Raw genomic sequence first — 18,925 nt, forward strand, 5'->3', positions numbered from 1 at the left:
CATTAATTTCCCATAACTTTGAAAAATTTTATTAATGGTTTGATACAATTTGATAAATTTTCCAACTAAGTTTTTTCTCAGTGCTCGCATGAGGGTGTGTAAATGAAATGAAATGGAACGAATCGGTTGCAACAAAGGGGGGGTTCTGCAAGGGGCTTACCGACTGCCAGATAAAGTTAAAAGGGGCGCCAACGCAATTTGCTCGGGGTCAGTTCTCCAGCAATTTCGTTGATAACTTATGTCATTCAACAAATGAAGTTGACATGCCGAACCCTTGCTGAACCCTCTCCCTTGAGGTTGCATTTAGTATGCGCATTCAACTTTGCTGGCCCTGTCGAATGGGCCACTTTCACATTACGCACCTGGACGAATGCAGAACCTTAAACATGTCGGAGTCACCGCCTCTCAATTACCTAATTGAAATCCAAGCCAACGAGATGGGCACAAAGTCAAAGCCAGATTCTGATTCTCGATTCAGCATCCGAATCTCTCAAGGCTGTGCGCTGCATATGATTATAAGTTGCAGACTTGTGCCATTTCAATTTGCTCTTTGACATTGCCGCTCTGTGTCGAATGCAAATTGAAAAATCATCATCGAATGGCCCAGGCCAACAACATTTTGGCTGCCGGAAGCGTTTTGCTGCCGCCCCAAACTAATATTGAGGCAAGGGCGCTGCAAACTGTTTCCGTTCCACGGCCGGCGGAAAGGAAAACTGGATGGAAATGGAAAGCTGGAGCTGAAGCCCATGCCATGTGACTCTGGCTTGGCTCTTTTTTGGCACGCAAGTGGGTACACGGTTTTGGCACAGCTACTGATCCTGCTGCTCCTGCCACCCCGGTGGCTGTTGTTGTTGCTGCTGCTGCCAAAAGTCGCTTGTTAAACAGCGGAAACGGAAACGCCAACAGTCGCACAAAGCACAAAGGGAGCACAAGCACACAGGCGACTTTTGGCAACAAGACGCCCACCGGCATCGTCATCGGCAACGGCATTCCCATCCATCCATCCATCCAACGTTTTGAAAAAGTGTAAATCAAACTAATTGAATGTTTTTCGCCGAGCGAACAGCCGGTGCCAAAGATATATAACTGCGACACGCCCCGTTTAACAGGCAAAGATACTGACTCTTTTAACAAAAAATATCGAAAGCTTCTGCGATGATAAGAAATTCAATTTCGTTGGATGCACACGCTTCTGGTTGAGTGGTGCACGCTCCTTTGACAATTCGATTTGGCAAATATCGCACATACGCAGTGTTGCACTGGCCCAACTAATCAAAGGCCCATTGAGCCAAAGCTGGTAGTCGCTATTCATTAGCTCCTTGAGGTTGCGAAAGCAGGCCAAATCGCATTGAAATCAAAATGAAAAAGGAAACTAATCAAAAAACCATTGAATAGGACAAAGTTCATTAGGGCTCAAGAATATCCTTTTACTAAACCGCTACTTGAAGCAAAGTTACTTTACAAATTGTACACTTCAATAAGCCCAAGCGATAAAATACAATTATCACACCGCCTGAATAAACATCTTAGCCATTTTCCCACCAAAAGCAACCAAGTATCCAGTATCGTACATACGCCCCGCAGACAGGGTCAACTAATGAAAGCCAACCATTAAAGCGAAGTGCCTGGGATCAGTGCTCATTCCGCTAATAGTCCCTATTCATTAACCGGCCAACCCTCGAATCAATTTGCACTGAACCCTTTAAGTGAGCTGCATGTAAGCGTGCCCCAGTTTGGCCCACCTCAAACTCACCTGCATTTGTCTGCGGCTGCAAATTGCCGTTAACTTAATGAGCATTTTGGCCATAAAATCACTTGGCGCGGCTCTATTGCAACGACGCTGGCAGCCGGCACAATTTATTTGACTGTTAATTAGAAATTTAAATTATGCGCTTAGCCTTTGCCCGCGAAGAGGCACTGCCTCCTCCTCCAGCTCCACCTTCCCTCGATATCCGCGCAACCAGAGACGCCAGCGATTACTCTCCGTTCGCCATTCAATTGGCGCTGCACAAAATTAATTGCAGGCAACGGCAGCGGCGGCAAACCAGCGCCTTGGAGCATCGTTTGCGCCCTGGCAAATTCGAAATAATTTATAATTTGGCACAATTACGCTCAGGCTCAGGCCGACTGCGTCCTTCGTCCTTCGACGGCTGCCGCAGGACGAGGGCCATGAACTGGCCTGATCCGCTCCCGGGCTTCTAGTTTGGTTTGGGTTGGGATTTTTGGGTTGGGGCTCGGATTTGAGGGCCCGGGCCTGGGGCTATATGGGTCATTTGCCATGCAATTGCATTCTATTGATTTTCCTGGTTTCTCCGGCTGCCCGGCTGGCCAACTGGCTGCTGGTGGAGATGTAATAAACTTTCACTTGTTTTGTCGCCGTCGCCTCGAAGCGGGAAAGCGGAAATCAGCGGGCACCGCGGGGAAGTTGTGGATAGTGGTAAACACATTGCTCATAGCCAAAACATTTGGCACACTGCCCCGGCCAGACAACCAGGATGCACAGTCAGCGAAAATGGGTTATACGAACCAAAACGATGAGTGTCATCAAATTGGAATTCATTCTAGACAATTAAACTTTAACATTACAAAAATGCATGTTAAATGCAATAGAGACTTTCGAATTTAGCTAAAAATAAAGTAACTCATATATTTTACTTCAAGGTCTCGTGTAACTGAAATTATTTCAACCATATTTCCTATACAGTTTCTCCCTTAAAAACTCTAATATTTGGACTTTACTCAGCTGAGGCTTAAATGACCATCAACTTTCGGATTGCCGGATTAAAGCAAGATAAATCTTCCATTTTTTTCTCTGTGCAGCACCAGCAGATCTAGCCAGGATTGTCAAGTGGTTTTTGGCTTGGTCCCGAGATTTGGCTACGCTTTTGTGATTTCTTTTCTGCTGGTCCATTGTTTGCCCAGAAATTGGGTCAATAGCCTTTTGGGGGAGGTGGTGTCCTGCCCGCAGCAACTGATGCTGCCGCTTTTGCTTTTCCTGCTGATGATGATGATAATGATGGGGGTGATGATGAGGACGACGGGGATGCTGATGATGATGGCGCTGGCGATGGCTAGCTCGGTGATGAGCAGCGAGCCTGGGCTGGGCCAGACTTGCAGCCATTGTTTCAACTTCTGTGCATGTAATTTCCTCCTGCAGCATGTGCTGCATGCAGCAAGTGTGTTGTTGGCTTTTCACTTTTGTTGCTGCCACACTGATTACTGCTGCTTGTTAGTGCGTTTGACTGTGCGGTTTTTATGCTCGTTTACATGCATGTATTTGTATACCAAAGTCCTTGCCAAGCACTAAGCACCCAACGCCCAGAAGCCCAGAACCACCACCCACCAAGCCCCCTGCACTTTTGCCAAAATACACATTTTAGCTTAATTTGCAACTTGTTAGCTGGCAGCAAAACAATCTCCCGTCGGTCTCGCCAAAAACTCATGTGTAAACAAATCAAACTTGAAACTAAAGCTTAGCCCCGAACATTTCGCAATAATGAGCAATGCTCGGGGGCCAAAAGAAAACTTGTTCTTGGTCCCGAGCAGCGGGGCAACAAGTGCGACAGAAGATAGAGCCAACTTTGTTAAATCAGCTTTAAGCTGCTGCAGCTATTTGTAGTCCACGCCGTTTGCTGCCAAGCTGTGTTGATGTTTGCCAAGTTCCTTCTTATTTCGAAGAAACAAAGGTCCATTTCGTGCCACCGCAACCCATCCGCAGGAACCACTTGACTCGATTCGGATTTAGCCGAAGAGTGTTGTTTAAAATGCGTAACCATATCCCGGCCATGAATTTATGCAGTCAACTGTGTAAAAGGCGTAAAATGTCCAAAGACCATCAGTGACATCGAGGGTGGTGCCTGGGCTTGGCGGGGCATTTTGTTTTGGTTGGAGGAAACCGCCGGAAGGACTACTTCTCGAGTCGCATCCAACCGGCGGCCTCTCATTTATTTCATGCTCCATTGCATTGCGATATGTGTCAGGAACCGTGCAATCAGGCACTGGAAAAAATAAATGATAAGAAGTTTAAGCAAATATAATATATATAATATTCAATGAGGATTTAAGCTTTTATGGTTATCTCAAGCACGCTGACTGCCGAAAAAACCTCATCGTGCTCGGACCAGTAGTGTCATTAAAAATCCCAAAAAATAATACATTTGTTTCCTGTACACTAGGAATAACAAGAGCCTGGTATCTACGTAAGCCAGTGTCTTAAAGACAGCGTTTTTCCGGATCCATCTGGGACTTGTTTGGCCAGCTCACTACTCGCACTCGTTGTTTTTATTCAATTACCAATTCGAATTCGAATGCTGTCATAGCCTCACTCCAGTTCATCGCAAGCAGCTGCAGCCGTTTGTCTTGCCAATTGGCCGAGGCCATCAACAAACCGAACCCAAGCGGAGCATTATTGTAATTCAGGCAGCTACCAGCCAACCACTCGCTCTCGATTTTAAATTGTTTGGAAGCAATAAAAAGTTTATCAAGTGTAAAGCGAAAAACAGCGCACGAAGCCCTTGACTTTCGGCACTCGGTGTTAATTGTTTGAGCTTTAAGTTGGGAAACGGTGCCACATTTCAAGGACCTGGCCAAGTAAAGCTCCCAGGGCTTTATTCAAGGCAAAAGTAATACAAAACAATGGGCTCGAAAACCACCCGCACAATCAATAGCACAAAAGCGGAGAAAGAAAGACGCACAACAAATAAATCAATTGGCTTTGCCTAAAACGTTTGAAATTGATTTCAAGTTCTTTGGCCCATTGTTTTTATATGCAACAAAGGGACAATTTTTCATTTCCAACGACAACAATAAAAGCAACACAAGGTCCTTTTCATGGTGGAACACACTGGGATAGGCGCACACACACTGGAATAGACACACACATGCGGTCGATCCCTGGGCATGTAAATTGGCCGCATTGTTTATGAGCTCTGCTATCCTGCGTGTCCTCCAGCCTCGTCCTTCGAGGGACTATTGATTGTCAATTCAGTTTAAGCGCCGCCCATAAATTCAGTAAATGAGCAGAGGTCCAGCCGAAGCTGTTGCCATTTTTCTTAATTTGCTGAAATGCACAAAAACAATTTTCGATTTCCACGAAAGACGCCCACATCGCGAATTCGAATTCTATGGTTGATAGTTTGCTATTAGCTTTTGATTTCTTTCTTTATTTTCATTTACCTAACACTTTTTAAAATATCCTTAAAATAGTCTATAAATGATTTGTTTTGAAAACATTTTTAAAGCTTAACTATTGGGTACTATTACTTATCGTCCTTAAACCCCCATTTGTAGAGCCAAAAGGCTATCGAGTTGCACTTCAAATGTTTGTGTGCCCTACCTTTGTTTGGTCATTAGACCTGACACATTGTCAACACGCAACAACTGCCAACAACTGACAGCCGTCAACTGTTTATGTTTGCCATTTAGCAGGCAAAACATTTTGATTACGCATACGCCATGTGGATCGAAGCGACGTTTGTTGCTTTGACAGGCGCCTCGAATTCCATTCGCCCATAAATAAAAGTCATCTGCTGGTCATCAGTCGATTGGAGATGCATTCGCTGCTTGTTTGTGTTTCAGCGCTTTGGTTTTGTCAGCTTTGCGAAGCGGCGATTGGAGCTCAACTCTGCAAGGATTGTCGTGTGAATGTGATATATCCTGATGGCGGAAGAGGCGACCAGCAGTTCTCAGAAAACCGTCAAATAATTCGAATCATCAACAAATATAAGCCAATCAGAAGGCAGGAACTGGAATATCAAGATGAGATCGGGATGCGCCACTTGAAATTCAGCTTTATTGCGAAGATAAAGGTGGCAAATTCGGTACGATGCAGTGCAGCCTTGGTGGCTCCCAGTTTGGCGATCACCTCCAGTAATTGCTTTTCAAACGACTCCTTTAAACCGCTGCAAATTATCTTCACCGGCGGAAGAACTATCGCTGTGGATAATGTAGTCAAAGCGGATTTCTGTCCTGAGCTCAGCATTCTTCACTTGAAGAGACCCTCTGAACTCAATCCAGTTGCTCTATGCCAATTTGACCTACCATTGGGCACTAGAGTATCAATGATGATGGCCACTTCGGATCTCAGATATTACGGCCGTCGGAGAACTGAAATAATCTCGAATCGCGCTTGCAAGACAACATTCCTAGAAGAGGATTCCGTTTTTATAACTTCCAGTATGATGTGTGCAAAGAACTCAATGAATCCGGAAATGTGTGCCACTTCTCCGGGTGATGTCTTACTTATAGACCATCAATTATGCGGCTTAAACGTTTATGGATTTCGCTGTTTTCAAAATGCACTCAATGGTGATCTGTACATAAGCCTAGGCAAACTGCAGCCCATGCTCGGCGATTTGATCCGGAAACTTAGCGGTTAAAGTGAAGAATTTAAATCAGTTACGGAGAAAGGAAGCTAATTGTTGCGATGTGGGACTATATCGGTTGAAATGTTATAATGCAGCTAAGTCAGTTGGTCATACTACTAGCAGTGTCCCGAGGATCAGTTTATGGATCTTCTGAGACGGCGACGCAGTTTAATGTCGGTGAAGTACCCCGCAATGGACAGCCCTATCAGATAGTTCGCGTTATTGAGTATATAGTACCCTATCCCTACCAGAGATCACCGAAAGTTTCCGCTAGAACCTCAAGCGGAGTCAACAAGGAACCCAACAGCCTAGAGATAATTCCCGCTGAAATCGAGACTCTCCTTACCGATGGACAAGCCACAACAGAGGCACCAAAGGCGGTGAAGCATTACCTTATGCGAATCCTTTATGAAAACAAAGTCATTTGCAGTGGTGCTCTAATCTCCACTCGTCTGGTTTTAACCTCCGCCCACTGTTTTCCCAGGACTCTGCGTCAACCTCCACCTCGCTCGTACAAACTGCAGGCTAGTCGGAGTCGGATATATTCGGTGGCCAATCTAATTACCGGCGCTATTGAGGACATGGCCCTATTACTGCTTCAGGCTCCACTGGAGGATCCCTTCGTCCATCCGATTGATCTCTGCGACTCACCTCTCCAAAGAAATGACAATGTAACCATGTACATGTCACAGCAACATCTGCGCTTCCTGCGCACCAAACTCATTCCCAATAGCAATTGCAAAAGGAGCTATGCCCAGGACGAGAACGCCTTCATCACCCAGAACATGTTGTGCGCCCTGAATTCAAACCGATTGGTGGACTGCCAGACGGCCATGGGGGATGTCCTGCTCCACCAGGATCGGTTGTGCGGAGTGGACATTTACGGACAACACTGCTCCGATGGGGGTGTCAATGGAGAGCTGTATGCCGACGTCTTTAAGGCCCGGACTCAACTGATGCACTTGATTGAGCGCTATTCGAACTAAATGATTTAACTGGGAAATTACTGAATAAAAAATATATAAACGTTTGAATAAAAATTTTTAAATCACATCAGAAAGTTAGAGATTGCACATAGATTTACTGTCGCTGTTCAATGTTCGTGTGCTGCCCAAATCGAATCAATCTCACTAAACAAACACTGAAAACAAAAGGGCGAAAGTGGGGTGGACCAAAAAAATCGCAAATAAAATCAGGGGATGCCGCCTTCTGTTGGTCGCGCGCAAAATTGAAAGTCGCCACCAACAAAATCAGGGAAACACAAAGAGCACAAGCGATGTTTTTTTAACATTTTATTTTCTTTCAATTTGCGGCTTAAAAAAGTTAACTGTTTCCATCAAAATGCCCTGAACTGCAATGACTATGATGTATGTAAATTTGAGCGAAAAAACAAATGGCAAAAAACGAAAATTGTGAAAAAAACACACAATAAGAGACACAAGCTCCACCCAAACCCTCTAAAATCATCATGACAGGAAAAAGGTGTTACACTTGGCTTGAAATTTACACCGTCGGTGGGCGGGGCAACAAGGGGGCTTCAGCGGCAAAAAGAGGAAGAGATGGAGTCCTGCGAAAAAAAACCCGAAGCTTCACCGGCGGCCATGGATACGTCGCTGGCTTTTGGCTTTGGCTTTGCGCTAAAATATGCAATTTTGTCATGAAATATGCACATGTCCACCGCGCGGCAAGGACGAACCGTCGTGCCACCCAACGCCACCCACCTACAGCAGCACTATCAGCGGCGGCAACAAAATAAATTTAAAAGGCAACATACATAAATAAATTAAGCATTTAAAAACCCAGCGGGAATAATGAAAGCTATAAAAGGCTTAGGCAGTGCGAGTCTGGGAGTGCCCTTTTCAAGGATTAGGCTAATTATTAAAAACTTAATGGGAGGTAGGTATGTAGCGCTGCCAAGGAAAGTCTTTGCCATCTAAAATGACAGCGAATTCAATTGAGGTAAAGACAGGAATGATATATGTACAGCCCAAGATATAAACCAATCAAAAATGTACCAAATCTATAGCGCATCCAGAGTATCTATGTGGTCTAGAGAAAAGTTTCCATAACTTTCCCACCAGCCACGCCCACCATTTGACATTTAAATGCAACGAAGCCTGTCGAAAATGTTGCCGCCAACATCATCGCGAACAACTAAATTTATGTACATAGAAATTAATATTAAAGAAAAAACGAACAGCGTGTATTTGTATGAAATAAAGGATGCCATAGTGGATGATGGTATTAGTGCGACACGGGATAATATTGCAATTGAAAACAACAAATGGCATGAAAAAACTTCAACACTAGTGTGATAATAAAAACAATAAAACAAATATATATTCCATTTGACTAAAAATTGCTGCCCCGTGGGAATTTCGCGGGGCTAAAGCGACACCCCCAAGTCACTTGAACCACTTTAGCCACTTCGCCCCCGCTTTTCAGTGACCCGCTGACCTACCGCAAATATTTATTGTTTGACAATTTTTATTGCCTACTTTCAGGCGATTGTCGCTAGCGCAAAAGCGGAAGTGAGCTGAACGAGGGTGAAACTTTTCTGAAAAAATTCAAAAGGCGTTAAAATGATTTCGAGAAACTTTTGCCTTACGTGACTTTGGCCCCAGCATCGGTCCAGCCTACATATTGTTCAATTTCCGACCCGGCCGCACTGACTGAATCAAAATAGGTGGCATAAACAGCAGCCGCGGCAGCGGCAACAAAAGTGTTCGGAGACCCTGCGCTGGGTATAAAATAAAAGTTTTCCACTTAAGGTTTATGAAAAGTTTAAGTCCGGCCGCCGCCCGAAGGTCCGCCACCCAGCAAACACATTCACACTTACTTCAGGCCGGCAAATGCGGAAACGGAAACTACGGTCGAAAAGTGATGAATACCCAACGAGAAGGACTCGGTCCCCGTCGATCCCCGGCCAATACAACACAAAAACACACTCCAGAGGGATGCTGGCAATGACTATAATATCCATGGAACCGCTCGAAGATTTTTCGCAATAAGGAAGCGGTGCCCACTGGCTGTCCACCTTTTATTTCTTCCCGACCATAACCACTTAGGAGCCTCCGAGTTTTGCCCGAGAAAACTCCCCAAATGCAAATAATAATGTAATTGCCGGCAATCTGGCTCAAGTCTGTTTACCTTTCGCGTCGGCGTTGTTAAACTTTTATGAGATTTGAACAGAATTTTAAAGCATTTACACCTGGCCCACGCAATGACAAATGAGCAAATGAATTGAACCCGATTCCGCGGGTCTGAGAGCCAATTTAAAACCCCACCGGCTAATTGCAGGTCGGACCCACTAATTGAGTGCAAGTCAAGCAAATCGCCTAATTAGCGGAGGCCATCTAAGCGGACTACGATTGCCAGCAGAGTGGAAGGAAAGGGAAGGGAGCGGGGAGATCGAGAGAGGGAGGTAGGGAGAGAGTCCTACCGGTGAAAAGGATATGCAATTTGCACGGACAGGACACTTGATCTCAGTCGAAGCGCGGAATTGACAGGTTGGCCGCAGTATTCCGGTTTAATGCGTTATTAATTGGATGGCAAGCCGGATGCGGTGGAATGGGATTTCCCTCAATTTCCCCTCTGGCCTAGGTAAATGAATGTACACTGTAAACATGTATTATTAAATATATATATTTTATATATATATGAATATTTATGTGTAACAGTTCTACTTACCCTAACAAATATAATTCATTTAGTTAACAGTCAATTAATAGATCTAGTATATGTTAGTATTATGGAAATCCTTTAACTATTTTTACAGAAGTTTGAATTAAAAGGTCAACCACTAAAAAAAAAAACCTTCAAAAACAATTCCAAGTGCACTTTCCGACTTGTCGTATATTTAAATGGCCGTGCATATTTTTCCGACTCCACTTACGGTCTAAGTGCTAGGCCGGAGTACATTTCGAGAATGTTTTCGGATGTCGCCGGCAAGACCACGTGCCGAGGGGGAACCACGTGCCACCGGCTCCAACCACGTCGCCAGTTGACTTTTCATAGATTTAGGACTACATTTTTCTCGGAGCCACAGCGCCACTTTACCGCTGAGCCGAACGCACCGCCAGGTTTCCAGGTTTTTCCGGTGGGCGGATACGTGCCTCATCCACGTGGCTCCGCCACATCCACATCCACTTCCACTTCCACTGTCGCTGTCTTTCGTATGCCACATGTGTCGGGGGCATACACATTTACTTGAGCTGCGCATAATGAGCATTATTTATATTTAAGCTGCGGAGCAGACACAAATCGTAAATAAAACGTTTTAATTTATTAGGCAAGTGATAATTTCCGAACTGGTAGGCATATGAAATGCCATAAAACCGTCGCGATATTTGCAAAAATTGATATCCATACCTCGAGAAACGGAATACGAAGAGGTTTAACCCCAGGACTATCAATCAAATTAACCCAATGCCCAAGGCCAAGTTGCATAATGACGAAAATTGATTTCTTGGCCTTGGGGAGGTCAGCCTTTGACGTGGCCAGGTGTCCAAATTGAATCACTTAGTGTGGGCGATGAAATATAATTCAGCTTAGTGAAAAACTAATTGGGCGTGATTAACTTTGGTAGGTGTCACCCAAGGCCGTGGATTTTGTCTGATTAAATCATAAAAATTAATATACATGAATGCAATTGGCCAAATATTAGTGTCTGCAATCGAAAACAATTATAATAAAACATCAAAAATTATATAAAATATATTATATAGATGGCCAGATCAATTTTCAGCACCTGTGGCCGGAGAAGCAATGGAACTTGCCTCAGCTATTGAACTTATTACTGCATCTCCATTAGTTCCATTAAGACTCGGCCAGCTTCGCTTTTCGCCCCAAAGCTTATTATGATAATTGGAAATTATATGTAAAAATGATGACTTAGCGGCCAAGGGCCTCGGGACAATCATCCGAGCCAAACTAGCAGTAATGCCGCATTAATCTGATTATTAATGGCGCATAAAAGAATGATACAGCGATGGCGGGAGACGGCGAGCAGAACGTAATTGAATACTAATGCAATCAATTAAAGTTAAACTCCGGGCACACGTGCAAAGGACGGCCAGGAGTCGGCAGGATAAGTCCTGGAGAGCCTTCGGGAAATGGCGGAAATGGAGATGCGACTGACCGAAGTGGAAGTGCAGTGGCGGCTGGTCCGATGATGAAGGTCCCCAGCTCTGATGAGTTCAATCAAGTTGTAAACATGATTCCACATTATATTAATGCGCCGCCAGTCTCAGTAACTCAATACACAATCAACGGCGTTTTAGAGTTCATTTGCGTGGTATGAAAAGGGAAATCAAATCATAAAAAAATAATATGTCGCTTTGTGAAAGTGGGGGGGGGGGGGGGGGCAACAGGATGTGTGTCTGTGTCTGTGAGAGTCCTTCGAGGAAAAGGAATCAACATCGACAAGTCCTTACCTTTGGCATGCCTGCGTAGACGGAGGAATCCTCGAGCTCCTCTGTTCAACTTCAAATTGATGCAATTTATGAAAACTTTTGTGCGCTCAATTGCAAATACAAGTGTACAAGTGTACAATCTCTGTCATTTTTATGCACTTCCCCTAGTTATGCCAAAGCAATTTCTCTCTTTTGGCAAGTTTGCTTTCGTTTTCGCCCGAGTTCCCATCTTGATTTCCCAGCGTTTTTTCTTTTATACATTTCTGTACTCTTGTGCACTTGGCCCCCGTCGTTTTGTTCCCCTTTTTTGATTTTTTCTGCCATTCGTGCATTGTGCGGCAAATTAAGCCCATTGCAAATGATTTGATTTGCTTTCATATAGAAAATACTTCAAATTCCCTCTGCCATAGCGGCAATCACTTTAAAGTTGCCAGCCAGGCAGCGACTGCGAACGAAAAGTAATTTTCGACTAATGACTGTCATTTGTATCTGGATGCGAAATGAAATGTGCGCCACTCCTGACGGCGTTTATTTATTTTTATGGCAAGGGCACAGCGCGTGTCTGTAATTACCGCCAAACATTCAAAAGTTCCGCCAACGAATTATGGCATTTAATAATTTTGAGTGAGTGCAGCAATGCCGCAGATCCCGTTGCTCAAGCAATCCCAGGCGGAAGTAGCCAGGCAGAACTGGACCAGGAGTTGGAAATCCAATCCCATAAAGTGCCATTAAAAATTATATTGTTACTTTTGAGAACCCATATGCAAGTTTCGAGTTTATGTAGCATTAAAAGTACTGCAGTTATCCAATTTTTTTAAATTTGTGTTTAAATTTTCAGTTTGTTGACCCTTACAGTATATAAAATAAAGTCCATTCCACCCTTCATTGTTAAACGGCCTTGAAACATTCCATCAATGAAATAAACACTCCATTTATTGGCAACAGAGCCTAAGGACTCTTTACAGTAGAAAGCCAATCAAAAGTCTGTAAAAATCGAACAACAGCAGCTATTAACATTGCATGGCAACCAGGACTCGCTGTTATGAGAACACAAGCGTAACATTTCAGTAACAGAAAAGCCACCCCTGCACGTACCCCTCCTATTTCGAAAACTTCCCCGTTAGAAGGGGTGTTTTGAGACTACAGAATGTTAACTATGCTCTGTAATGTAAAGTAGCAGGATGTGTGAAAAGGATACCTGTGGCATCAGAAAAAGAACTGCTGGCCTATGTGTGAGTCTGTTTTTATGAGATACACTCAAACTAATTCAATTAATAAAGGCAAATAGACAATTTCTTTTGATTAGAAATCGCAATGAATAAAAGATTTTATGATAACTTTAAATAAAAGTTTAGATATAAGCGGTAAAAGTCCATTTAATTATTACCCACCAGATTTCTTTCAGTGCGCGATGGTAAGTTCATTTGGCAAATGGAAGCTTCTCATTTAGCTGCTGGCTGATGAGGTGGAGATTTGGGTCTAAACCAGGCCAATGGCTTTTAGCTCCCTTTAAAATAGTTTTAATTGAATTTATTGATATTTTAGAGGAGAGCAGAGATGGCCTCTTGCTCTCGCCCTCCCACAAGTCAAATTCAAACCCAACAAAGTATAGTGAGATGGAGATTGCTCGGGGCTCGGGGCTCCGAGCCCTGTGATCTGGGAATTGGAATGTGGGACTACGACTCTGCCAAATGTGGCCCAGAAAAACCAAAGTTTAGTTAACTTTTCATCAGGCTAATAAAGCGTATGTCTTTTTGGCAACAAAATGGCGGCGTTGGAGACAACGACACCAAATCAATGCTCAAATAGAGCGCGGGCTCTAAAGCTCTGTGCATGTGTGTGTGTGTGATTATAGATGCGACTAATGAATAGAAATGTCGTCCTTCAAAACTTTTCGGTTGCCAGGACAAGGAAAATCTGCCAACTTCCCTCTCACTCTTTTCGTGTGGGTTAATGAAAATCCGATTTTTGTTCTACATCACACACACACAGACACTTTATACTTTCAAGTTGACTTTGAGTTTTTGGCATTTTGAGAGCTCAAGGAAGCGTGGCAAAAGATTTGCGGCTCACTTGGAATGCAAAACTTAAATGCGTGCCATATGAATCGTTAATTGTGTGGGTGTGCCAGCGGGCGGAAACGGAAGCGGGCTGGAAGAAGAAGAGAGCGCATTGGGAAGCCGCATAGAAATCAAGGGAAAGGGTGAATAATAAATGAACCTTCCACGCTCTGGTTTGTAAGAAGGTACTCGAACTTGAGTTTCATAAATTTGAGATTATGATTTGAATATTGGATGAACTCTATTTTTGACAGCTATCAGCGTGGCAATATTTCTTGAAGGTAATTTAAGAGTTAAATGATGCGTATGTTGAATTTCCATTGCTCCAACTTACTGAGAACTACCTTAAGTTCAAGAGTGACAATAAATATTTTCTCAATTTAAATTTCTGATCCGCTCTAGTTTCCGAGTCATTAATGCGGCCCCATCCCTTGGTAAACGCTTTAATATGAAATCAAGCAGCCTTCGCAAATATTTTCATGCTCATTCATAAAATTTGACATTAGCATATTGCATTTCCATTGCGTTAATGTGACAAAATGACAAATGAAGTTGGTTTCGCTCCTCCAGTCGCGTTGCATTGCCAGTCGAGAGCCGTCTGTCTGTCTGCCTGTCTGACTGTCTCGTTTCATTTCCTCAGCCTGCCTTCCGGTTCCTCGAATGGTATTTTATGCGCTTCGCGGCAAGCTGCACTTGAATTCGCATTTGCATTTTTCCGAGCGTGGCAAAAAGCAAAACACTCTGACAAGCGTTTACAAACTCGCCAGTGCGACAACGCCAGCAACAAGCCAAGTAGCGCGGCAACTTTGAAATTGATAAATTGATTTATGCAAGCAAAACAACAAAAACGAAAGACAGAAAGAATCTCCAGAGGAGGCAAAACTTATATTTATATATAGAAACACCAGCTTTCTATATCAGCCGCACTCTCGAGTCCGTTGAATATGAAGAATAACGATGGGGGGCGAATCAAAAATTTGTAGCATACCCACAGACTGACTTGCCAGCCGCAGGACATTCAAAAGATATAGTCATTGAACCTGAGGCTCAGACAGAGTTTAGGCTTACAACCTCTGACTGCTACACACAAAATCAATTAATAAACAATATGAAACAAAATTGCAATTGTTCGTTATGTCCGCTGCAGACTTCCCCCCATCCGAAAGCTTTTGTGGCTATTTTTGCAAGAGCTTCCTTCTTCTTTTTCCAGGCACCAGTGCCGCTTAAAGTCGCTCCCAGACCCATTGTGCCGGGATTTGGCGTCATTATTGTTGCTGTGGTTCCTGCTGATTGACCCACGCCCCCTCACGTACCAATAGCAGCTCCATCGCAATGCCAACCATATTCCCGTATCAGTTTCCATTTTTTGCGAAAACACTTTCTGCTGTTCGGGGTGCTCACATATCAGTCTATTATACACCTGCGGTCAGAATAGAAGTGTTTTCTCTCCAGATTCTATTATGTTATAAAAATTCAATACTATTTAACTACAGATTCATATTTCTCTCCTTTCAATGAGGTATCGAACTTAATAGTTATATATAAATTAGTTTACCTAACGTATATACATATGCTTCTGTAATTAGGAAACATGGTGAGATACTGGCAAAAAAGAGCCAATTTTAGAAAACCATTATATTAAGTAGACAAATACCAGTGCTATTGCCGTAGGCTCATGTGTGTGTACACATATCCTTTTGCATGTGCACTGCGACATTTAAACCGTGCAGACAAACAATTCTATATGGTAAACAAGTCACGTGCCACGTGTGTTATTGCTTTTCGTTGCCTTTGATTTTCTGCACTGATGGGTGGGGGGATGGTGGGTGTGTTGTGGCATGATGCTGGCTTAATGGGCGGCACCACGCCCACTTGCCAAAGCAGCTGGCATTATAAACTTAATTAAAATATCGGCAGACAGTAATAAATGACAGCCCCCAAAAGCAGGCAATGTTTTCTTTTAGAAAGGCAAGCGGCAAATATTTAAACACTCACACATATTGCAAGGACTTTGGCGAAGATTCGCGGGCGTGTGTGTATTTATAGACACACATCCCCGTGAGTACACACATGCACAGGCACACACAATGGGGCTACAATCACAATCACAGGTAACTGCTACATGTGTAAATATTTACAAAACGCGCCAAGCGTCGACAAACCGACGCCAGGCATCTTCACTTTTGCCGCCAACGAGCGGTCGTCCTTCATTGTTGTTGCAACGCGTAACTCTTTCGCTTCGACCAGGAGCGTTACTTGGGCGCCAAAGGGCAACGGGGCCAGAATACAACTATTTCATCCAAAAAGCTACTCTATGCCGATTACCTAACTTTTTAGGCTTGTCGACAGAATTGGATCTCTGGAGTTAAACAAATTTATACCATATTTGGAAATTGTATTAAACGTTTTTTTGTTCACCTGACCTGATTAGGCGCCACATGCTCCTGTATTTTCATTCGCCCACGCATCCCAGCGCGCAGGTTTATTTATGCCTTTCAATATTTATCGCTGTTGCTCTATTTGTTTTTGTTGCTGCCACTGCCGCTTTTCGAGAATCCTCCCCATTGCAAAGTGGGTATATGTGTGTTTTATACCCTTTTATTATTATTATGCTGTCATTCCCGTTGTCGCGACATTGTCAGCAATCGTGGTACTGTGTGGTACCCTTTTGCGGGTACGTGGGATATGGATATTATGTAATCGGGAGCAGGCACACCGCCGGCATGTCCATGCTCAGTCTCTTATGTCGACATTGAAAGGGTTCTTAGTTGCCCTTAGTTTGAAGAAACCGTTTTGTGTGTCATCATGTTGAGATTGAAATCAAAACGCTTTACTACTCCCAAAACTGGTCATAACTCGAAAGTGTGAACTTCACTTCGAATACCCAAATCAATTTCGAAATTTGCTCCATTTGGCATTCCGTTCAATATGCCTCATAATGTCAACGATGCCCATATATCAAACGGTAATCGACGATGTCTTGGCAGGTTCAAGAGTGCCATAAATTTGGAGTCCACCACAAGATCTTGAAAGCACAGAGTTAGCAGTTTAATGTTTTTGGGTGAAACAGGATTTAAAATATAAGTTATTCCGTTATGCATTTGTAGTATGCCTTAGCAGATTGGCATTAAAAAACGTATTAAATACCCAAGGAAAACCAAGTAACCCATAAAACAAAAACGAAGGCTTACCTCTTTTTAGATACAGCCGTGGAATGAAATACAATCCCACCCCTAAACTGAAGCCTAAAAGGCAAATCGTTTAAACTCCCTGTTTGTCTGCTGACTTTGATATACAGCCTTTTGAGTGTCGCTCAAAGTAATAGGAAAAAAAGGAATTGGAGTATGTGGAACAACCCCTAGGGCAATGCAAAATGCATTTTATTCGGTCTGACAGTTTTTGCTCTTGCAATTCCTTGAGGATAGTAGCAGAATCAATTTAGGAAATAGCTTTAACTAAAATAAAGCATTTGGTATTCTCAGAAAGACCCAGTTCCATTACTCATTATAATAATCCTATACTTATTATAATAATCGCTAAAAATTAATTCGAATTATAACTTGGTTACCCTAAAAATAATATTAGATTGTTGAAATATTTTTAAAAATATGTTTTTAAGTACACAATTAAAACTAAGCACTATGCGAGATTAGAAGTGTACACACGATAACTGTGTCAGCTGGAGGGTAATTATTATTATTAAAATTCCCATGGCGTGCTTTTAAAAAATATATATTGGACAAAACAGCAGCGACCTTTTTAAAAAGTTTTAGTTGTGCTCGGATATATAATGGATGTCAAAATAATTATACTTGTGCTCGTCTCCCTATTTTACAAGGCAAATGGCGCCATTTACGAACTCTCTGTGGCCGATGAACAAATATTTAGAAGCTGCCCCAATCCTGAGCCAGGCACCCTCGACATCCATGGACTCTTTGATTTATCAGAGTTCTCCGCTTCCATGGATGCGGATGGACTGACTGTAAGCGGAAATCAGACCTTGCTGTGGGACATCCAACGCGGGGATCGCGTACAGGTGACTATGTCCTCGAATCCGTCCATAAAATCTAAAACATCCCAATTATTCCACAGCTGTCCATTAAGCTCTTCTACTTCGATCGGGGCACGTGGACGTCAACTCCTTTCTCTATATATTCCAAGGATTTCTGTAAAACCATGTATGATAAAAGTAATATACTTTATGAGCCCTGGACAGGACATGTCATAAACGATGTGAAGGATCTTTGTATAAATGCTCCAGGGGTAGGTTTGAACTATCGCCATATACAGAAGATCTCAAACCATTTCATTTCAGACGAAGCTCATTCTGGAGACCTATTTCCTCAGTTTGTCCGCCTCAGTTATCGCCCCACTTCGTGAAGGTCGCTACAAGGCCACCATTATTTTTCGAGCCTTCGACTCCAAGGGAACTGAGAGGCCCACCCGCATTTGCTGCGAAGTAGTAGGAGATGTTTTTAAGATTAGAAACTAACGTGAAATACTTTTCAACAACTGATTGAAGTAAAGTTAATAATCAAACATACGATGTCCTATGTTAAAAGAAAAATTAAATAAAACAAAGTACAACAAAGTGGCATCAAGTTTTAAAACTTTTGGGGTTGCCCTGGTAGGATTAATCTTATTTTGATCTATTAAATGAATTAAACCTTTCGTACTTGATTAAATAATTATAATTAATTATATTAAATTCGGACATCAATTTTTTAGATTAGAACTACGATCAGATTAAGTACGTGTATTAGAAACGTGGAGGTTAATTACTACAATCAAAACATACAGTCCACTGTAGGGGAAATATATATTCGATTTAATAGCAATGACCACAAACACTGGATTCGTGGATTCAATGGATCTATCTGGAATCCACGCTTTGCTCACCAACGAAGACTAGTACCAATTTGTGGTTGCGATTGAGGAGATACTCAGCCCGAAGCCACAGTCAATAGCCTACGATTCTTCCGGAGCCGAGAGAACGCATTTGCTTCGAAGTACAGCGCAACTTATTTAAATTATGACCAATAAAAGCCTTTGCCAAAAAGGAACGGTTCCAATTTGGGTGTGACTT

General features: G+C 43.0%; 3 protein-coding genes across 3 annotated transcripts; all 3 read left to right on the forward strand.

The window, feature by feature from the left end:
• The first annotated feature begins 5,549 nt into the window (after positions 1 to 5,549).
• Positions 5,550 to 6,388, forward strand: LOC117143679. Its single transcript, XM_033308464.1, has one exon. The coding sequence runs from the start codon at positions 5,550 to 5,552 to the stop codon at positions 6,375 to 6,377; it is 828 nt and encodes a 275-aa protein (XP_033164355.1). The 3' UTR covers positions 6,378 to 6,388.
• LOC117143678 (seminase) lies at positions 6,387 to 7,377 on the forward strand. The gene has a single exon (XM_033308463.1). The coding sequence runs from the start codon at positions 6,455 to 6,457 to the stop codon at positions 7,349 to 7,351; it is 897 nt and encodes a 298-aa protein (XP_033164354.1). The 5' UTR covers positions 6,387 to 6,454; the 3' UTR covers positions 7,352 to 7,377.
• A 10,248-nt stretch (positions 7,378 to 17,625) lies between these two features.
• Positions 17,626 to 18,384, forward strand: LOC117144719. Its single transcript, XM_033310057.1, has 3 exons — positions 17,626 to 17,875; positions 17,932 to 18,102; positions 18,155 to 18,384. The coding sequence occupies exons 1-3, from the start codon at positions 17,630 to 17,632 to the stop codon at positions 18,329 to 18,331; spliced, it is 594 nt and encodes a 197-aa protein (XP_033165948.1). The 5' UTR covers positions 17,626 to 17,629; the 3' UTR covers positions 18,332 to 18,384.
• The last annotated feature ends 541 nt before the right edge of the window (positions 18,385 to 18,925 follow it).

The sequence above is a fragment of the Drosophila mauritiana genome, chromosome 3R (genome assembly GCF_004382145.1).
Source record: "Drosophila mauritiana strain mau12 chromosome 3R, ASM438214v1, whole genome shotgun sequence".
Taxonomy (NCBI): Eukaryota; Metazoa; Arthropoda; class Insecta; order Diptera; family Drosophilidae; genus Drosophila; species Drosophila mauritiana.

Coding starts and splice junctions, on each gene's coding strand:
- LOC117144719 (XM_033310057.1), top strand. CDS start 17,630: ATGGATGTCAAAATAATTATACTTGTGCTCGTCTCCCTATTTTACAAG. Junction 17,876..17,931: donor AACGCGGGGATCGCGTACAG/GTGACTATGTCC, acceptor ATTATTCCACAG/CTGTCCATTAAGCTCTTCTA. Junction 18,103..18,154: donor TTTGTATAAATGCTCCAGGG/GTAGGTTTGAAC, acceptor ATTTCATTTCAG/ACGAAGCTCATTCTGGAGAC.
- LOC117143678 (XM_033308463.1), top strand. CDS start 6,455: ATGCAGCTAAGTCAGTTGGTCATACTACTAGCAGTGTCCCGAGGATCA.
- LOC117143679 (XM_033308464.1), top strand. CDS start 5,550: ATGCATTCGCTGCTTGTTTGTGTTTCAGCGCTTTGGTTTTGTCAGCTT.